This window comes from Lissotriton helveticus, chromosome 7, assembly GCF_964261635.1.
Source record: "Lissotriton helveticus chromosome 7, aLisHel1.1, whole genome shotgun sequence".
NCBI classification, from domain to species: Eukaryota; Metazoa; Chordata; class Amphibia; order Caudata; family Salamandridae; genus Lissotriton; species Lissotriton helveticus.
In genome coordinates, this window is record NC_136068.1 from 1,021,655,555 (window position 1) to 1,021,675,496 (window position 19,942).

The 19,942-nt window shown below is 45.1% G+C and overlaps 1 protein-coding gene across 2 annotated transcripts in view; it reads right to left on the reverse strand.

Annotated features, from left to right (window-relative positions):
• The window catches only part of RNF145 (ring finger protein 145), a 353,477-nt gene that overhangs the window by 260,474 nt on the left and 73,061 nt on the right, over positions 1–19,942 (reverse strand). For both annotated transcript variants that reach the window (XM_078653727.1, XM_078653728.1), the window contains exon 2: positions 10,479–10,697. In XM_078653727.1, coding sequence (XP_078509853.1) covers positions 10,479–10,662 — 184 coding nt within the window. In that variant the 5' untranslated portion in view covers positions 10,663–10,697. The remainder of the gene's footprint in view (positions 1–10,478; positions 10,698–19,942) is intronic.

Consider the following 19,942-nt stretch of genomic DNA (forward strand, 5'->3'; position numbering starts at 1 on the left):
CTCCTGGCAAAGGGTCCACGACCCCACCCCGCCCCGTTTGTTGCAGTAGCACATGGCGGTGGTGTTGTTCGTGAACACCTGCACTACGCTCCCCGGACAGAGGGGAGGAATGCCTTCAGTGCTAGACGAAGCGCCCGTAACTCCAACAGGTTGATGTGGAGCCGGGCCTCCGCCGGAGACCAGATGCCTCTGATCTCCGCCTCTCCCATGTGGCCACCCCAGCCCTGGAGAGACGCGTCCGTCACAACTTCGTGCTCCGGTTGGGGAAGGGAGAGGGATCAGCCGCTGACCCAATCGCGGTCCGTGAGCCACCACTGCAGCTGTCTCGCAGTGCCCTCCGAGATCAGGACGTGGTCGGACAGGTTGCCCAGATGCTGGGCCCACTGAAACTTCAGGTCCCACTGCAGAGCCCGCATCCGCCACCTGGCGTGATGCACCAGTAGGATGCAGGAGGCCATCAGCCCCAGAAGCCGCAGCGTCAACCTGACCGAGACCCGGGATAACGGCTGAAAGATGGGAATCAGAGCCTGAAAATCCCGGACCCGCTGTTCGGGTGGATAAACCCGAAGCCGTGCCGAGTCGAGAACCGCTCCGATGAAAAGGAGCTTCTGAGAGGGGCACAGGTGTGACTTCGGCACATTGATGGAAAACCCCAGCTGGTGCAGGAGATCTGCCGTAGTCTGGAGGTGGCTGACGACTGTCTGGGGCGAGCCCGCCTTCAACAACCAGTCGTCGAGGTAGGGGAAGACTGAAACCCCTAACCTGCGCAGATGAGCTGCGACCACCGCCATCACCTTTGTGAAGACCCGTGGGGCGCTGGTAAGGCCGAAGGGGAGCACGGTATACTGAAAGTGCTCGTGGCCAACCGTGAACAGCAGGTAGCGTCGGTGGGCTGGCAGGACGGGGATGTGGAAATAAGCGTCCTGCAAGTCCAACGCTACCATCCAGTCTCCTGGGTCCAGGGGAGCAAGGACCTGAGCCAGTGTCAGCATTTTGAACTTCTCCTTCCGGAGGAAGCCGTTGACGTTCCTTAGGTCCAAGATAGGGCGTAGGCCCCCTTTGCCCTTCTTGGGTACCAGAAAGTAGTGGGAGTAGCAACCACACCCTACTTCTGGCCCAGGAACGCGCTCGATGGCCCCCTTGGCCAAGAGGGCCGTAACTTCCTCCTGCAGAAGTCGCAATGATCCCCCGATACACGGTGGTTCTGCGGTGGCATGGCTGGAGGAGTCGCCTCGAAGGGGAGGGAGTAGTCCCTTCGGACGATTTGCGGGGGAAGGTGTGGACTGACCTCGCCGTTGTCCCCGACCGCCAGGACGGCGGTTCCCACGGCCACCACCGCGTTGGGTATTACCTTGCGGAGCGTGGCTGGCAGCACGTGTGGGTACACCCCTCCGTGGCCACGAAAGGAGTGAAAGGCAGCCGATTGCTGGCGCGGGGCCGAGAGGCCCAAGGACTTGGCCGTAGCCCTGGAGTCCTTAAAGCGCTCGAGCGCATGGTCTGCCTTGTTGCCAAAGAGGCGACGGCCATCAAACGGCATGTCCATCAGTGTGTTTTGGACATCGGCCGAAAAGTTGGCGGACCTCAACCAACCAACCTGACCGCCACCGTCGTTGCCATCGCTCTACCTAGTGAGTCGGTGGTATCCAGCCCACACCGGATAGAATATTTGGCTGCATCCCGGCCCTCCACAAGGGCTTGGCCGAGTTTGGCCCGTACCTCCAACGGACACTCTGGCAGCACTTCCGCAACCGTATCCCACAGAGAGTGGGTGTAGCGGCCCAAGAGGCATGCGGTGTTGGAAGACCGCAGTCCCAGACTAAGGGACGAGAAGATCTTTTTACCGTACTGCTCGTACCTCTTGGATTCCCTGTCCGCCGGCACCGACGGGAATGCGGTCTGGGAATTGGAGGCCTGGATGACCAGGCTCTCGGGGTGGGATGGGTGGACAGGAAACATGGGTCGCCCGGGGCTGGGCGGTGGCGTCTGGCCACGTTCCTATCACGGGCGAACCCGTAGCGGGCTTGGACCAGGTGCCCAGAAGAACGTCGGTCAAGGCCTCATTAAAGGGCAGCAGAGGCTCGGCCGAGCTTGACTGCGGTTTAAGGACCTCAGTGAGTAAGTTAGTCCTCACGGCCGCGACGGGGAGCTCAAGGCCCAAGGCCTTGGCAGCCCTCATCAACACCACACTGTAGGTTGCCCCCTCCTCCGAAGCCACGGTAGGAGGGGAGACAATACCAGTGTCTGGAGAGGTGTCCAGGCCACTGGCCTCCCCAAGGTCTCCTGCCCAGTCCTCATGAGACTGACACTCTCGGGTCAGAGGGTCCTCAGACCCCTCCCAATCCCCTTCATCACCCATCTCCTGATACTCAGGGTTTTCAATCAATGCGGCCTGTTCGTAGAAGTGAAACTCCCCAAACGACGTCTGGAGCGGCGCCCATCGGGGCCGTCCCGACGTCGGAACAGGAACGAAGGGGGCATCGGGGATGGCGCCGCCCGAGGACGGCGCCGGAGGCGACACCTGATGGTCCGACACCGGAGACGTCATAAGGTCCACCGGCGACGACCCAGATCCCGAAGAAGGTCTAGTGGGGTCCCGCGGCGCCGGGCACGAAGGCGCCGGCGGCGCCGGGACCGCTGGACCCTGCAGCGCCGGGCCCGAAGGCACCCGCGGCGTCGGGATTGCGGAGCCTTGCGGCGCCGGGCCCGAAGGCGTCGGCGGCGTCGGGGCCGAAGCCCCCGACCCGCTAGAGGCCCCAGACGGGTCCGCTGGGCCCGAAGGAGCCGCGGAGCCCGTCGGAGGAGAGTTTCCTCATGGCCATGAGGAAGCGCTCGATCTCCTCCGGCGTCGCGTCATGACCAGGGACCGGAGGGTGTGGAGCAGGACGCGGCGCCCGCGACTCCGACGGAGCCGCATGGGTGGTGTCACCCGAACCCCCGGCCGCATTGCGCGAGCGTCGGAGGGAGTCCGAAGAGTGAGGACGCCTCTTGGACTTCTTACCTGACGACGACTTCGACCCGGAGGAGTGCGGCCTACTCTCGGAACTGTGGTGGCTCCGAGCAGGCGACCTGTCCCTCGACCTCCCGTGGGACCGGGACCCTTTCGCGGCGCGGGACCGACTGCCGGAGTTCGAGTCGCCTGCGGGATCGCTCCCGCTTGGCTTTCGAAGAGAGGGCCCGGCAGTCGGAGCAGGCCTTGTCGTCGTGGTCGACGCCTAGACAAGTTAGACACAGGTGGTGAGGATCCGTGACCGACATCGTGCGGTCGCAATCCTCGCAGTGTTTAAAGCCAGGCATCCCTACGGCACCGATCGGAGTCGTAAGACTTTGGGAAATGATCAAAAAATGATCCAAAAAGTTAGTCAAAAATTGACTAAGGGTTACTGCTTTTTCCAGATCTGCGCTTGCTGGTGCGGAAAAAAGAAGAAGAACTGACGTCAGCACGCGGAGGCGGCGTCTAAGTACTCCGACGACGTCATCACGGCGCCCGCAACGCCGACGACGGACGCGGAGCCGCAGACGACGCCTACCGACGCGCAAGGGTACTGCTACGCAAAAGTTTCCGGATCCAGTCTGACGCCTGGGGATATTCTAAGGTAAGGAATCTAATACGAACGTGTTTCTTTCAGATATCCTCATCTCCTTATATGCAGACAACATACCCTGCCCAGCCAAGAACGTAAGCGCAGTAATAAGGGGCTTCACGCTCTTTTATGGTTTATCAATTAACTGAAATAAATCCACAGTCTTCCCGCTCTCTCCGAATACTCCAGAGGTGACTCTGGAATTCCTAATCTCCATGTCAATGAAATATCTACGCATCTGGGTTAGAGGTGACAAGAACAGAGTGCTGACTAAAATCTACGGAACAGTTATTTATTTCTAAAATAGATTATCAGTACCACAAATGACCCCTCCCTTCCTCCTTGTCAGCCCTTAGGATAACATGAGTTGATCGCCAGTGGATGTAGGTGGGTTGTTGTAGTATCCTCGTTTGCTCTTGAAAATAAATAAAAAGATCTTAAACCTAAAATAGAAGACTAGGTGGCAACGCCTGCACCTCTCCCTAATGGGGCATCTGGGACAGATGAACCTGGTTATTTTATCTAGGGTTCTGTACCTCTTTTACCTGGGGTACCGATGCTCCCATCTGTGTGAACAAACATTTTTTCAATACACGAAGCTCGCATATGATATCGCTGGCAAGGGTGGATAAGCAACCATTGAATTTAAATAGGAGGTACTTATGTTATGCTATGAGCTAAGTGGGCTTGCAGCACAGAACGTACTATACTTGTGCTCAGGCCCATTATGCTCATTATTGGGTGCACCCCTTGCCTCGCATGATGTACATCACTATTGAGCAGGATAATGCGCAACCCTTTCCCCTAGTGGCGATGACCGGCCAGTGCCCAACATGTAGAAACAATGCGATTAACACAGTAACAAACACCCAAGCAGTTTGGATCATGAATCGTGAAAGACTCCACATCCCAACCTTTTTCACCCCAGCACAGCAACTTACACACCACACACTGATGCACATTACCCAGGAATCCCTTTCCTACAGCAGACTCCAAAAATAAGGATGGAGGACAATAGGAGACATTTACTCAGAAGGGCAACTTGTTGAGTTCAACACTGTGGCTACGGCCAGAGGAGGCACTCCGCTGGACCATTTCATCTACCACCACCTGAAAGTCCCCTGCAAGACTCATAATCCTTTATTCCCTCAAGCACAACCAACATACGGTGTGCTTAAGGATCTGATTACACACCCCTCCAGCAAGCACCTATCATCTATCCTATACCACACAATAAAGGCAGAGCCCCCTGAGTTGGTACATCCAGCAAGGCTGGGCAGGGAGGAAGACATAGGTGCGGCAAACACTGATAAAGAAAGGAGGTATTGTTGCAAACCAAGAGGCAAGCCCTTACCTAACCCTTCTTACATTTTAAATTTCTACATCGCCTTTACCGCACACCTCTAGGCCTTGCAAACTGACTGCGCCCAGATTCCAGATGCCTACGGTGCAGAGTGCCAGACGCAGACTATTACACTTAGCGTGGGGCTATCCACTAATAAACATGCGCTGGGTTACAATTTGTGATGCTCTCTCCACCATGGTTGGTGCCACGCTATCACAAACGCTAAAACTAGCTTAGCCAAGAGCAATGTTTGGTAAAGTTTTGTGTTGTATGGGGGACCGGCTATGTATCTCCATGGACAGAGGCTACATGGGAGATTAGGCTTGAACAAGTTCCTTTACTGCCAAAGGCCTCAAAGCAGTGAGGCACTTAAAGAAATCACCTGACTGCCACAAGAAACTGGACTGCTGTCCACAATCTACATTAAAGACAAATTGAAGAGCCAGATGACGGTCACAGTGATGGAGAGTCCGTCATCAGAGCTTAGTACTCACCAGGGTTGGGACCCCAACTCTTTTGGGGCGATGGGTTTGTGTCTGGGCCCCCAAAGAAAATGTAAATGCTACAAGGCACGCCGAGGCATGAGTAACACCACTCCACTGGCGTCTCCGTGAAAGGTGCTGGCACGGCCTCTGCTGACGACATCTGTGACACGCTATAGACACTGATTGCACACAATCTGGTTGGGCTAGAGTTAATGTCCAATGTTATTTATTGCTTCTGAGCCTTTTATTGGTTCTAAAACGTACAGTACAGTGTTTCCTTCTGTGTGAACTGAACTAAATTACTTGCTCCTTTCAAAGAGTGAGCACTGGCTGGACAATAAGTTCTCAACTTGTGTAAGTGATTTTCTAAGCTTCAAGTCTCTAACCCCACACCATCTCCCGAAGTAAGCCTCAGACTTGAATCCCCCACCCGGAGCACCAAGTACTGAAGAGGTTAGCTTGGTGCTCAGTTTTGTGCTCAATGGTAATGTTAAGCTCCAATACACCAGTGTTTGACCTGTCTGGTTAATGCTTCTTTAGCATAGGGTCACCTTGATGCGTGTATAACAAATCTATCTTCCATCTGTTCCCAAGGTCTCATCTTGCTAAAGAGGCATGGGGGAATTGTAACTAAATTTGTAAGCCCCAGCCCACTGGACTGTTCTTCCTAGTAGCTTTTTCTACTTGCAATTCCTCTCATAGGGTAGTCTTCTCATGGCCCCATACAAAAAGTCAGTCATGGGAAGCAGGAGTATTTTTATCTTATAGTGCTCACTTGTTGTATGGTCAGTCATGTACCGTGCAAGGATAGCAGTTGAACCATGTGTTTGTTTTCCACAAAGAAACTAGTGTTTGCAAATGACATTCTACCTGAAAATTGTATCTTTCAGTTGTTTTACAGTCTATTAAATGTAATTATTTATTCTAACTGACACACTAGCTCAGGATGATTTATGTGCACAGCAATTACCCAGTAAATGTAAAGGCTTGGGTTTTCATAAATGCTGGTCTGTTTCAGTAGTCATTGAGAGAGTACTGCAGGTTCTTCTGGTACACTGCACTGCTTTGTTACTTTTACTGTCTGTAAGCAATATTTCCTGCACTAAAATATTTGGCAATGGGCCAATGGATTTTTTGGGACGTTTTATCATTATAAAAAACAGAAATTATATATATCCACATCCTCCTTGGTCCCAAGGATAACGACAACACGAATATTTAACTTTTGTGTATGGGCCAACATCAAACATGTTTCGGCCATCCAAGTGAACACTTTTGAAGTCTAATTTGTAGCATATTTTGTAAACACATTTTGGGGTGGAGGATGCCAATATTTTTAAATAGTTTCAGGCCAAAAGTTTAATCTGCATTTTAAGGGCCTGAATCCTCTCCGGGAGAAATCCTTTACTTGTTTCGATGGATGCAATATGGGACATTTGCTTGCTTACCCTTGTGGGAGAGGTGTGGCGCCGCGGCCAGGGCGACTGACGCTGGAATCTGGGGACCACGGTTCGATCCCCGGCTCCGGCGGCAGGTTAGCCCAGCACCATGTGACTCTGGGCAATAGCTCGCTTAATCTTCCCGACGGCCCCCCAGCGCCTAGAGACCCTTAAGGGTGATTGTGCGCTTTACAAATGTGGACTTTACTTTACTTTTGTTAAAACAAGGATTTTCCCTCAAGGAGTCTTGTTGGTTTTCCAGCCTTGAAATCGGTTATCTTCAAAATCAGATCGATTTAATTAGTTGCTGGCGATATTTCCTCCAGCAATTCTAATCCTTTTTTAGGACTGTTCCACCACTCAGGTTCTTCTCCAGTTTTGGACTCTCTTCCACTGACTACTCGGACCCCATATGGTTCTCAACACTCTGGTGAGTTAACTCCAACTGTACGCCACAGTGAGAGAATCTAGGGCTCGAAAAATCCACTCCCCCACTCGTACTGTCGAGCAAGATTTGAGCAAGATTTATTCAGGAAGAGCTATTTTTAGGGACTACTCGCCCTTTCTGGGGCGTTGAAAATCTTCTAACTTCAGAGAAGACAAACTGACTTTTGGCATCTGTCTCTGAAAGCAGAGCAAATGTGACAAGATAACAAGATTTAAAGACATCTTTATTGCTCACAAAGTGAAAGAGCAAACAAAATTCTATTACATCTTATCTTGTCACATTTGCTGGCTTTCAGCGACAAAGGTCAAAATTCAGCTTATCTTATTACACTTACTTTTCTTTCTGTGAGTTAAGTTAGATTTTGTAAAGTGAACTGTGCGACAATTGAACTTTGCAAAGCATGTTAAATGAAAGACTAAGATGTCAGCCTTTTTTCTAATACAACAGTGAAATAGCCAAGTGAACTATTCACACATTTCAAATATATTTCACTGGTTATGAAGACCTATTTTTGTAATTCTGTAATGAAAAAAATATTTTTATAGAATCAAAACAAATTAGCACACTTTACTTGGTGATGTGCAAATTTTAAATATTTTTGCTGAGACACAATTTCCAAAAATTGTTTATGCGCTGTTATCGGTAAAACTACATGTTAGTGGGAAAGTTGTGTGTCCATTTCAATGGAAAATATGCTATCTGTAAATGGCAATGCACTACCACATCATGATTGGGTAACATTTATGAAAAGTGTTTTTAAACATGAACTTGGAATAATTACTGCTCCTGCCCAGATGACAATGCTATTAGTGAACTAAGAGGCAAGTCAGGAATCATGTGTACCATATATATGGGCTCTATTATTGTAATACATGGAGGAAACACTTAGTCTAGTAAATTAAAAAAAGGTTTTATGTACAGCAAAAAAGAACTAGTATATTTGAAGGTGCTCTCTTATTTGATAATAAAGAAAAAGGCGGCTCCACAAGACAGAATATTTGCCTAGCATCACACAATTTGGGACCAGTTCACGGGTCAAGTACATTACCGTTAGGTCGAGTACATTATTAAAGTTACTAGACCTGCAGGTCTACTAACATTTGTATGAATTTGAGCCCTGAAATCCAAACACCTATTTTGCCAATTTGTGGCAATAGCAGCTTCATCAAGATTCCAAAACAAAAGTGGCAACTATCCAATGCTTATGCTTCCAATACTGCTTGAGATCGAAGTGAGAACATTTTCCAGTTCCATGCTTAGTTTTATCGTTATGTGGTCCCTTTGATGCTGAAGATCATGAGTTAATTAACAAATAGGCAATTGTCACCTCTGGCTCTACGATGCCTTCAACTGAATACATGTATTCCACTTCTGTTACAGACGGAGACACTACGGAAGGTCAGAGTCGATAGAAGTATATTTTGATACTCAAAGGATGTATATGGGTACAGAAGGACTAGTATTCAGAACAAGTCGGTGTGATCAGAAGCAGTAAAAGCTTTTCAAACATGCTTGAGAGCAGGCCCAGAGACGAGCCTACACCAGGCTGACCACAGGTTGTTCCAGAGATTCTGTGCAGAGTGGGAGAGGGCATATCCAAAGAACACTACTTGCTGAAAATCCTCAGATGAGAAAGTACAAGTAAGATATGGCATTTATTGCCACAAACAGTAGAAAGGGGCCACCAACAATATAGTGACACAGCAAATGCTGTTTTGAAGCAGGGGGTGAGGTACTTAGTAAACTAAATTACGTTAAAATGAGACCAATAAATCTAGATAAACCTTCTGTAAAGTCAAACTAATGCCATGTTTTTTTTATTCTATAGATAGATGAAACACCTAAAAAGGTAATCTGTTTAAAACTGTTTAAACAATGGAGATAGGGGCTCTGGGACACCATCATACTTGCCCCACTGTGGGGCCAGCATTTATTCATTCCTTTATCAACTATATGGCGACATACTATTACTCTCAAGTAATAGCTATTTAATAAGAGAACTAGATTACGTCTTTTCCTATAGCAGCTTTCTCGGATCTGAGCCTGCCCACCTTGGTTTTTTGACTCCCTAGTCATCCAGCTATTGCTACATCTGCACTGTCAAGGACCCAGATTTTTTTACCTTGTAAATCCTACTTCTTAGTGATCCAGCCGTCTTCACTGTTAAACGAGTATTATGGTGATCCAACCTTCACCCCTCCACACATCCTTTAAATGGACACATCAGTAACTAACCTATACCAAATCTACTGGACAGAATTTGCTGTTAACTAGTGCTCTTGTACAGGATAGCCAGCATTTATTTGTTTTCTGGTATAATGTTTAGAAGGGGCCTAGGGCTAGATGTAAGTAATTGAATTTTACCGATTCGGTATTTTCGAATCGGTAAATGCTATGTGGGTAAAGAAATGGGTAAAAAATACCGAATCGTTAAGATTCGGTGTTTACCGAATCGGTATTTAACGATTCGGTAATTGCCATTCATTCCTATGGGCCTGGAGGCCCATGGGAATGAATATCAATTACCGAATCGGTAAATACCGATTCGGTAAAAGAGGGAAAGAGTCAAGGGTGGCAGGGTGTCACTTTGACACCCTGTTGCACCCCTGAATAGTGCTGGTGTGCACATGTGGCATACATATATGACCTAAGGGCATGTGTGTCTGCCACACGGCACTGGTGTAAATGCACACATTTGCATTTACAGAGGTATTCCTTATTTACCACCAACTAATAGTTGGTGGTAAATGACGAATCTTTAAGGCACAGAAGCACTCTTCAAAGGGCTTCCTACATGTCATTTACCGATTCTGTAAATACCGAATCGGTAAATGATGATTCGGTAAATACCGACTCTGTATTTTTCCGAATCGATCAATTTGCCACCTACATCAGAAAAGCCTATTACCGGTCGGTAACGGCCGATTTCGGCCGTTACCGGCCGGTAATAGCCTTCCTACATCTGGCCCCTAGTGTCTTCCATTTAAAAGGCAGTTTAAAGGGCCAGTCTTTACCCCGGTTTCCTCCAACTTAGTGAGTTCAGTAGTCCTGCCCATCTCATTCATGCTTGACAGCAATGCAACTACACTTCTGATGTAGCGGTTGAACAATCTACCTGTTAAAGATGATTAGGGACTGCAAAACATTTGTTGACAGAATAAGAAGCTTTTAACTACATACCCACATAGTGCAAATTGAGAGCCAAGTATTTGGATTGGAAGAGAGGATTGTTAGTGAGGCTGCTTCTCTGAATGTGTTGGAAGAAGGAACTCACGTCCCAGCGGTATAGTACATCCAAAAGCATGATACTGGGGACCCGCAAGGCCACGTTCAACATGGCCTCCAACTTCTCCTTTGCAGCCATTTTCCTTCCCTTCCTGTGAACCCGCAGCAGACTTTCTAGAAAAAGTAACACAGAAAACACAGTTAGCATGCATGTGGTGGACAAAAAAAATGGAAAATTATGTACAAGTAAGGGCAAATAACTTATAGCAGTAAAGAACAGTACGGATATGAGAGGAAGTCTGTACTACTGCAGAGTGCACCTCAAACAATGGGTTGCTGTAGTGTGTTTTACTTGGATAGCATATTAAAAACATCTATATGTAATAGCCATTCAGATAGCAGGAGTCATTCAGTATAGATTACATAAAGAATACAGGAGATCATCAACATATGAAAGCAAAGGATGCAATCAAGTCCGGAACTGAAGAAAATGATGAAGAAGCCTATCTGCCCATGGGAAAGTGGAAAAAGCACTACTAGAAGGGTTTGTTTCAGGTGGAGTAGAGTTCACCAGAATGGAAAGACATCTCTACCCTGCAAGCCAGTGTTGGGCTAAAACAACCCATCAACAAGCCTTTGCAATGCAATAGGTCTTATATTTGCGAGAGTTGAAGCTATTGGCATTATAAATGACAATATTATAATGGGGCGACATTTCACTCCAAACCACTGGCACAGCCAATTCTGCCTCTGCATCAGTTCATTTAACCATTTTAATTTTTCTCCAATAAATCATCCATACATTGTTCAGTACGAAGCTGTTTAAATCCACATGCAAGGAGTTGCATTTTCCCAAGATTCTCATGTTCAAGTTGGGCCATCCGAACCTCTAAGCAAGACCACGTACAAGCGCAAAGTTCATATTAGCAGTTTATTAAAAAACCCAATGCATTTCAAGCCACTCGGGCCCTTCGTCAGGGGTCACTGAAAATAACGATAAAACATGTATTATTATTCCATTCCTCCGTGTTTATACAAACAAATATGTTCGATGTTAATTTTGTTTCTCTTTCCAGTCACTAGCTTTTATTTAAATTGAGTGCTCTGAACTGCAACATTACCATCAACAACCCTTTTAATACTTATAGCAGAACTCGATCACTGCCCTTTGTTTAACTTCACGTGACTCAGTGTCTATCCATTTTAATCTCCCATCTCATAAAGACTTTCACACCCCCTCCCCTCATTTGTTCAACTGAAAACTTATTTCAGTTTCACCCTCTCTCAATGTCATTTGTGTTAACTACCCTCATTCTCTCCCTGCACCAAACTACTCCCTGTGCTGTTTTACACTTCACCCTCCCCTCTCCTCATCATGCGTTCGCACGCCCCATCAATTTCCCCGTTCCATTCTGCCAGCCGGTGCCGCTCCATTCTATTTACTTAGCACGTACCTGCTAAAAAACAACCATCTTTCTTAGTCTTTCACCAAAGGGAGTAGTTTGGTGCAGGGAGAGAATGAGGGTAGTTAACACAAATGACATTGAGAGAGGGTGAAACTGAAATAAGTTTTCAGTTGAACAAATGAGGGGAGGGGGTGTGAAAGTCTTTATGAGATGGGAGATTAAAATGGATAGACACTGAGTCACGTGAAGTTAAACAAAGGGCAGTGATCGAGTTCTGCTATAAGTATTAAAAGGGTTGTTGATGGTAATGTTGCAGTTCAGAGCACTCAATTTAAATAAAAGCTAGTGACTGGAAAGAGAAACAAAATTAACATCGAACATATTTGTTTGTATAAACACGGAGGAATGGAATAATAATACATGTTTTATCGTTATTTTCAGTGACCCCTGACGAAGGGCCCGAGTGGCTTGAAATGCATTGGGTTTTTTAATAAACTGCTAATATGAACTTTGCGCTTGTACGTGTTCTTGCTTAGAGGTTCGGATGGCCCAACTTGAACATGAGAATCTTGGGAAAATGCAACTCCTTGCATGTGGATTTAAACAGCTTCGTACTGAACAATGTATGGATGATTTATTGGAGAAAAATTAAAATGGTTAAATGAACTGATGCAGAGGCAGAATTGGCTGTGCCAGTGGTTTGGAGTGAAATGTCGCCCCATTATAATGTTGTTAAGTTTAATCCGTGCGGTTTGGGCTAGGCACGTTACCACTGATAAAGCACGCAAAGCAGAACTCGGATGTTTACAATTAGGAAAATATAAACGTAAGAGACGGTGTGCAACCCGCACTTCATGTGTTATTATAAATGACAATGCCTTTTATTTATCGGTTTTGAAAACCAACACATAAATAAAAGGTATTGTCATTTACAATGATCAAATGATCACACAAGAGGGGTATATAGAGTACACAACAAAAGCATCAAATAGATGATCAAAGGGTGTTACTCCAGCGAGAACAGCGATGGGTGTACCGCCTGAGAAGCCACCTAGTGGGATTAAACGATGACATTCCATGGCAAGCATTGGGAAGACAATAAACGTAACATTTTGATGCAATACTGACATGGATATTTTGATCGTCTAATTAGTAAGAACTGAAGATACTCTCTTTACACTAGGCTCCTGTGGGAACTTCAGGTGCTTATTCTCTTTCACCAAATATGGTTTTCGGTAGATTCCAGCTGTGGTTAGGTTCTACCATTTATATTGGTTTATATCGTTTTCATGTTATTGTCATAAAAAAATTATTATCGCAGATAGGACCGCCCGATGTGCCCTTTGTTTTGACATTGGACGCGAGTGACTATTCCAAGGGGACTGTACCATTGAACATCTACCCTACCTGGTTGGGCAGCCCTTATGATACACCCCGCTTGGGACTCCCTATATAGTAAAGTCACACTACTGGCATAATTCTCGGCTGGTACTCATGGTTAGTTATAAACCTTAGGTGAAGCAATATGAAGTACGTCCATCAAACATCCCCCATTCCTCCCAGCCCCGGGGTACCTATATTGATCGGTAATGCCCCTTCACATCATCTATGCATTAATTTTGAGTGCGGTTCCAGACATTCGGGGCTTGGGGTAATTTGACTTCAAATTATCGAATGACGAGCTCTCTCGATATCAACCTATCACTTTAAACACTCTCATTGAACTTTACCGTGCGAGCAAGCTTGATTATGGAGATTTATTGACCTTGTCCATGGGTGATAACGGGGTGTGCCATGTATACCAGCCCCCGTGTCTTTGCGATTATGTTGACAGACTGGCGATATAGTCGGGTACTACATTTCCCGACAGCACCCAAAGGATTACCATGCTTCATGTCATGACGTCCTGGCGCGTGTGACGTCCATCGTCAGGGGCGGAGTAGGAAATGGTTTTGCCTCTCTTTTCTCAGTAAATACCCTACCTGACACCGCGTTTTTCATCTATGCGGTGCTCCAAGGTACAGGAACCTTCGGCAGGGCTAGCCTCAGAGAACGGTAAGGAGGACGGGTGAGGGTTGCAGAGACCGGCTCCTCGATTTGAGATTGGAGCGATGCCGGTATAGCAGAAGGATTGACACTAAATATCCTCTACGCTCTATTTCTTCGTAGATTGTGTTCGTAGGCAGACCCTCCTGGCGGACACCAGTTCGAGTTTGTGTAACACATAAACTCGGTGAGTTTGATCTACGAGTGGGTCACTAGCCTAGATGGAGGCTTTTTAATGACGTGCCTTTTTTTTTTTTAGAGTGGTTCACACGTGGGGTGTGTGTGGGTTCACTGTAGTCCAAGGCTTGGCTATGGTAGCAAGAGTGTGTTGCATATATCATTACAAAATCACTAATCTAATGACATGAATGAAGATTAAGTGATTGAAGCTATATCACCTGGAGTGTTTGAAGTAAAGAAACCCGGGCTGCAACACCATATACATGAGTTTTATAATGGAACTTTTGTGAGCATATTTCATTTATTTTGAGTAATACCCTATTTAGAGAAACAGAAATCTTAAGGGATGAGTTGAGTGAAGGGGGACAGAATATGCATCTCTAGCATCACTCTTTGCTCTTTTCTAGTGAATGGCTTCCCTGCATTTTGGGGTCTAATCTCCACTGAATGATCAGAAGAGCTGGAGGAGTACGGATCTGCTACGCCTACTCTAGACTGGAGGCCCTGTGACCGAACTACGGCAGGGCGTTAAGTGGTTCTGATCGCAACAGTCCTGATGAAGACCGAAGTGACCTTTTGAGGCACAATTCAAGCGGTCGAAACATGTTGACTTCAGCAGTGGTAGGAGGGAAGTCTTGAGGAACCTCATTTTCTCAATAAGGCATTTTCCCATCCTTTTCTTATTTTTAATCCTGATAGGGGTATCAAACTGTGTCTAATAAAGTAATTCTTTCTATTGGCACCCTTAATCAGTTTTAATCACATTCTTACTGCACTTTTTTGTCGCACTATCAGTTAATCCACTAGGTGTTCACTGCACGTTCTATTATTCATGTGTGTTACTCGTTGTACGTATTGACTTATTTGGTTGTACGTCTTGTAGTGTGGAATTTATAATTTTTTCCCCCTCCCTAATGCTCCGCCCTGGATGTGGCTACACCAGGGCGTCTGTAGCAGGCCCTATGATGAAGCATGTCACATACCTCGGTATGTGAGTGAGGGCAGTTTTTCCGAATTGGACAATTTTTCCTTGTTGTGCTTTTGTTGTGTACTCTATATACCCCTCTTGTGTGATTATTTGGTTTTTACTAGGGGGCCTGGGGTATTGGAGTTTAAACAATATTGGCCCTCCCCCCTCTTTTGTGTTGATGTTGTCATTTACAATGCCAATAGCTCAAACGTTCGCAAATGTGAGACCTATTGCACTGCAAGTGCTACCCACTCATGCATTGCAATGCAAGCCCACCAAAAGGAGAGGAATTATTTAGCAAACAGTCAATTGCATGAGCTGAACGATGCTATTCTACCTTGTGTGCTGCCAAAACCCCGTTTATGTACAATACAATGAATTTGTAACAATAGGTACACAGGCAGCTGCGCTGTCGAGCCAAAACGACGAGAGAAACAAAATTGAGGAAGAAAGACTGAAGGGAATCAGTGGTTCAAAACCTGGAATACATTTTGGAATAAAGACAAAATGAAACCAAAATAGTGAAGGTGTCAGGGGGAAACGGGGAGATGAATGCATGAAAACAAACGGGAAGAAAATGGGTAGAAAATACCGAAGGAGGTCTTAGAAATATACGGATGCGGAAAGAGTGTGAGAGGGAGAAACCAAAAAAAACAAATTTAGGCAGGAAAAAGAAAGAAACTATATATACACTGGAAGAGGGTATGGAAAAGGGGAAGAGAAAAGTCAATAAGCAGAGCAGAGGATAACATACTAAGAACGACGAAGAAAACTGAGAAAAACAGAAGTGAAAGAAATTTAGAGAAAAAATATTCAAAAGGTGGTGAAAAACAAAGGCGCCATAAAGGGAGTGACAGAGAAAGAGGGTAGGTGAAAAATATTTACAAGGAATGGAAAACAGAGAAAAGACGGGAGGACGAAGGAAAGATTCAAATAATTTGGACGAAATACAGGAAATATAGAAAGATTGAGATAAGGGGTTAGTGAGACAGAGGGACGGGAAAACAACCATTTGGAATAAGAAAGGAGAAAAAGAGACAAGATTGAAGAACAAAACAATTTAAATGAAATCAGAACATAAACTGGTTAGCACCTCCCTGCCCGTCACGAGTTCAGATTCTGGCAGGGTCAGCTAGGCATATCATCCTTCAAGGGTGATAAATTAGGTACAGCTATACTAAGTAATAACTCGTATTTACATCGTTTAGAAATGCAAAAACGCTATTAAGTAGCACCACTGTCAACTCACCCACATTTGATTGGTGTTGCTGCCACCTTCGCCTAACTGGATTAATTCCTAGAACGTCAGATATCACCCACATTTTTTATTCAATAGGTTGACAATAATGAAAAGCGATGTAAAAATAATTAATAGTTCATAATGTTGCCTCTTGCAATGGGCTGAAAACAATGGGCTCCAACACTTGGGAACGTGGGTTGCAATGAAGTTTTTTTTTTTTTTAAATGGCTGAGTCTCTGATATAAAAATTTGATGTGGAGAAACCCATATTAAAGCGTCACTCTAAAAACATCTAAATAAATATCATTGTAAATGGTCATGATGGTGTGGTGCATTAAACACTTCAAAACAATTAGTACTTAACGCCGTTTTGATATGTAATGCAAATATTATACAAGTGCTGAGCATACTGCTTCATTATATCAATATGTAATGCATGTACTCTGTGTAATGTAACTGGAGCCAAAGGGGGCACTGCAGCTGCCGTCCTGCACGCCGCTGCTCGCTCTCACAGTAAAACGCTGTGGGAGGGAACCTTTCAGAAGAGGTGGGATAGGCACCCTCCTTTAGCCATTTCCAGGCTTTGATTGTAAAAAGATACACGCAAAAGCCAATCCAATGCGTGGGAGGAGTCAGACCCACATCGAGCAAACACAAGAAGCCTCGCAGAGCAGCGCATGCGCGCTGCGCTAAGCTCGACCTAAAAAGGGCCAGTTTCACCAACAAAAATGCAACTCTTCCACTCTTTTCCCTACCCCTCCACTGTCCCCATACTGAAGGGTCTATTTTCCTTGGGGAAGCAACACACAGCACCAAATCTTCAGTCCAAGGAGTGCAAGCTTTCCTGCATAAATCTTGTAGGTTGATCACAAAACACTTATGAACTAAATCAGGCCCTTCCCCTAAATCTGAAATTGTGCTCGACAAGGTCCAAGGCCTAATCTAAGCCAAAAGTAACAAGAAACTTTTACGGATCTCTATAGAGCCATCCAAGTGTCAAGAGCATGCACAAAGAAAAAAATAACATTTACCAGCAAAGAATTGAACTTGGGTGTCTAGGCACTATCGACACATATCACCAGTACGAGCAAAAATTCTGTGACTATTAAGACTCCCTTTGCACAATTGAACATATTCTCAATTTCTTCTCCAGTGTACAAACATTGTAAAATAGATGAATCCCGGGGAAATTAAAGTGCACTATTAGTTAGCATAAGGTGTTGGAGAAGGGATTCTCACGCCCAGCTTCAAATGCCAATAAGTGCATTCGCAAAATGAGGAGCTTGGCTTTTGTACTCTTTCATGCATATGTAATTAGTTCAGCCTGCAACATAAATTAGGTGCACTTTACACAGCCATAAACCGTGCTGCACCTACAACAAAGAATGCTGTACTAAACTAAGATGCAAAAGCAAAGATGAGCAACAGACCAATTGGCTTCGCCCACAGGAATGCAAAGTTTTTTCGCCTGAGTCAGAGACCCTTATATCACCTGTTATAATATATTTATAATCTAAAGTAAATTGCCATTTATGGGGGAGAAGCCGAATTGTCCGGAGCAGTTCTAGATAAAAATGTAAAGCTCCATCTTTAGACATCTACATTGAACTATTACATACACAAAATGTCCTTTGAACCAGCAGAAAGAAGCTCACACATTAATTTGCCAAGTATTGTCGAAGGTTTGATGATGGGAGCACGGGTAATGTTGAATTTGCCAATGTGTTCATATTTCTGCAATAAAACGGGTCAACATCTACTGAAAGGTAAAGTATGTGTGGATGCATTTTTAAGTTCCTCTGCATGCCCCTCTTTTTCCCTGCTTAACCGTGCACCATTTTGGTTATGTTTGTGAGCATAAACACACAGAGAAGGTGAAGGCAACTACCTCAGTAAGCAGTAATATAATAAATAACAAGAGTCAACTAAAACACCTAGTGTTCTTCAATGAAAAAACATTACCCACCTACTTATGAAACTCCATTTTCTTTTGCCATAAGGTGGCAACTTCAGTTCGCAGATGTATTCAACAACTTCCTGCAGTGCAAAAGCGCATCTACACTTTTATACCTGTGCCACACCCTTGTCCACACTTTCTCCCAATACCGTCTTTGAGTCAGATTCCTTTTTAGGCCTTAATGACCTATTGTATACAATACAAAATACATGTGTAGTTAACAGGAGTGTGGAATTGTATTAAATAATCTACTTGTTCAAGAGGATAGGATGCTTAAGAAATCTACTTGTTCTGTACAAAACAAAAGCCACTTTGTCTCCTTTGTTATGTTACTTTACCCAATTTATAAAGCGCGACGTATACCCGAAGGTGTCTTGGCGTTAATTCTGTGAGAGACGATGGGCAGAGTTTTGAACCTACTGATTTAAAAGCCAGGTTTTCAGAATCTCTCTGAAAACTTCCTTTGGTGCCATGCAGCGAGGTATTTCAGCATTTTCGTTATATCAACGGTCTGATCGTAGCCTCGATCATATACTACAGTAAGCATTGCAGCAAGGTTCTAATTTTTCAACCTACTTGCAAAAGGTTGGAAATTTACTCCTGAAGTAAAACGTTTTCCAGGGTGAAAAAAAACTGGGATGTAGTGAACATGAAGTTGATATCACCGCAGATTTTCGCATGAGAAAATATACATGTGTATGTTTAGTCATGCAAAATTAAATTTACAAACCTTTCCTCGGAGTATGGTGTTCAGATCTACTTCTGAAAGCACTTGTTAATCTCTGAAAGCAGTAAACCTGCACCAATTAAAGCAGATATACTTATATTAGGCCCCAAATAATAGATCTGCATGTTGCCACGGATGGTTTTGCTCTGAATCACTATTACTATATATTTTTTTAAATATTCGCCTGCATCAAACACGTTTTACTGAATGATGTTGCAGAGAAATTCTACTTTCGTTGTCCATCACTTTAGCAAAAGCCTTTTTTTAACAATGTCATTTAATGCACATTTTATTTTGCAAGAAAACAATCACTAATCTTGCTTTCAGGCTTCTGCGTGTATTTGCATTTATTCAGGGAGAATTCTGCGAACACTTGTTAAATGTTGGAAACGTGTATACTTTTTTGTACTGAATCTACTGTCAGTAAAAACGGCATTGCCTTTGAGTGCTCTCCCTAGTACTAAAGGATTAGTAATGATGATCATATATGCAAATTTGAACAACAAATTTCATATATGAAATTAAATATCGTCTTAGTAGCTGACAGTCCTCCTGCACAGGTTCACTCTGTGATATTGTGGCGGCCAAAGGGTTTGCTCTGGAGAGAGTTGGGCCTTCTTGTCCAGTAGGAAGAATAAACATGAGAAGCTGTAGACATGTTCCCAAAAAATAGGTCTATGCTGTCAGGGAATAACAACTCCACAACCATGACTTTGAATAAGCTTTGAATCGACCTCTTGCTCATGGTTAGATGGATAATTTGTCTATTCCAGATCCTTGCTCCTTATGCAATTGCTTTCCTTAGGATTCTTGTTTTTCCGGCCTCCTGAAGCATGTCTTCTTTACCATTATATTGAGGGGCTGACTTGTATTCTTCTGTTGCTGATGGAAAG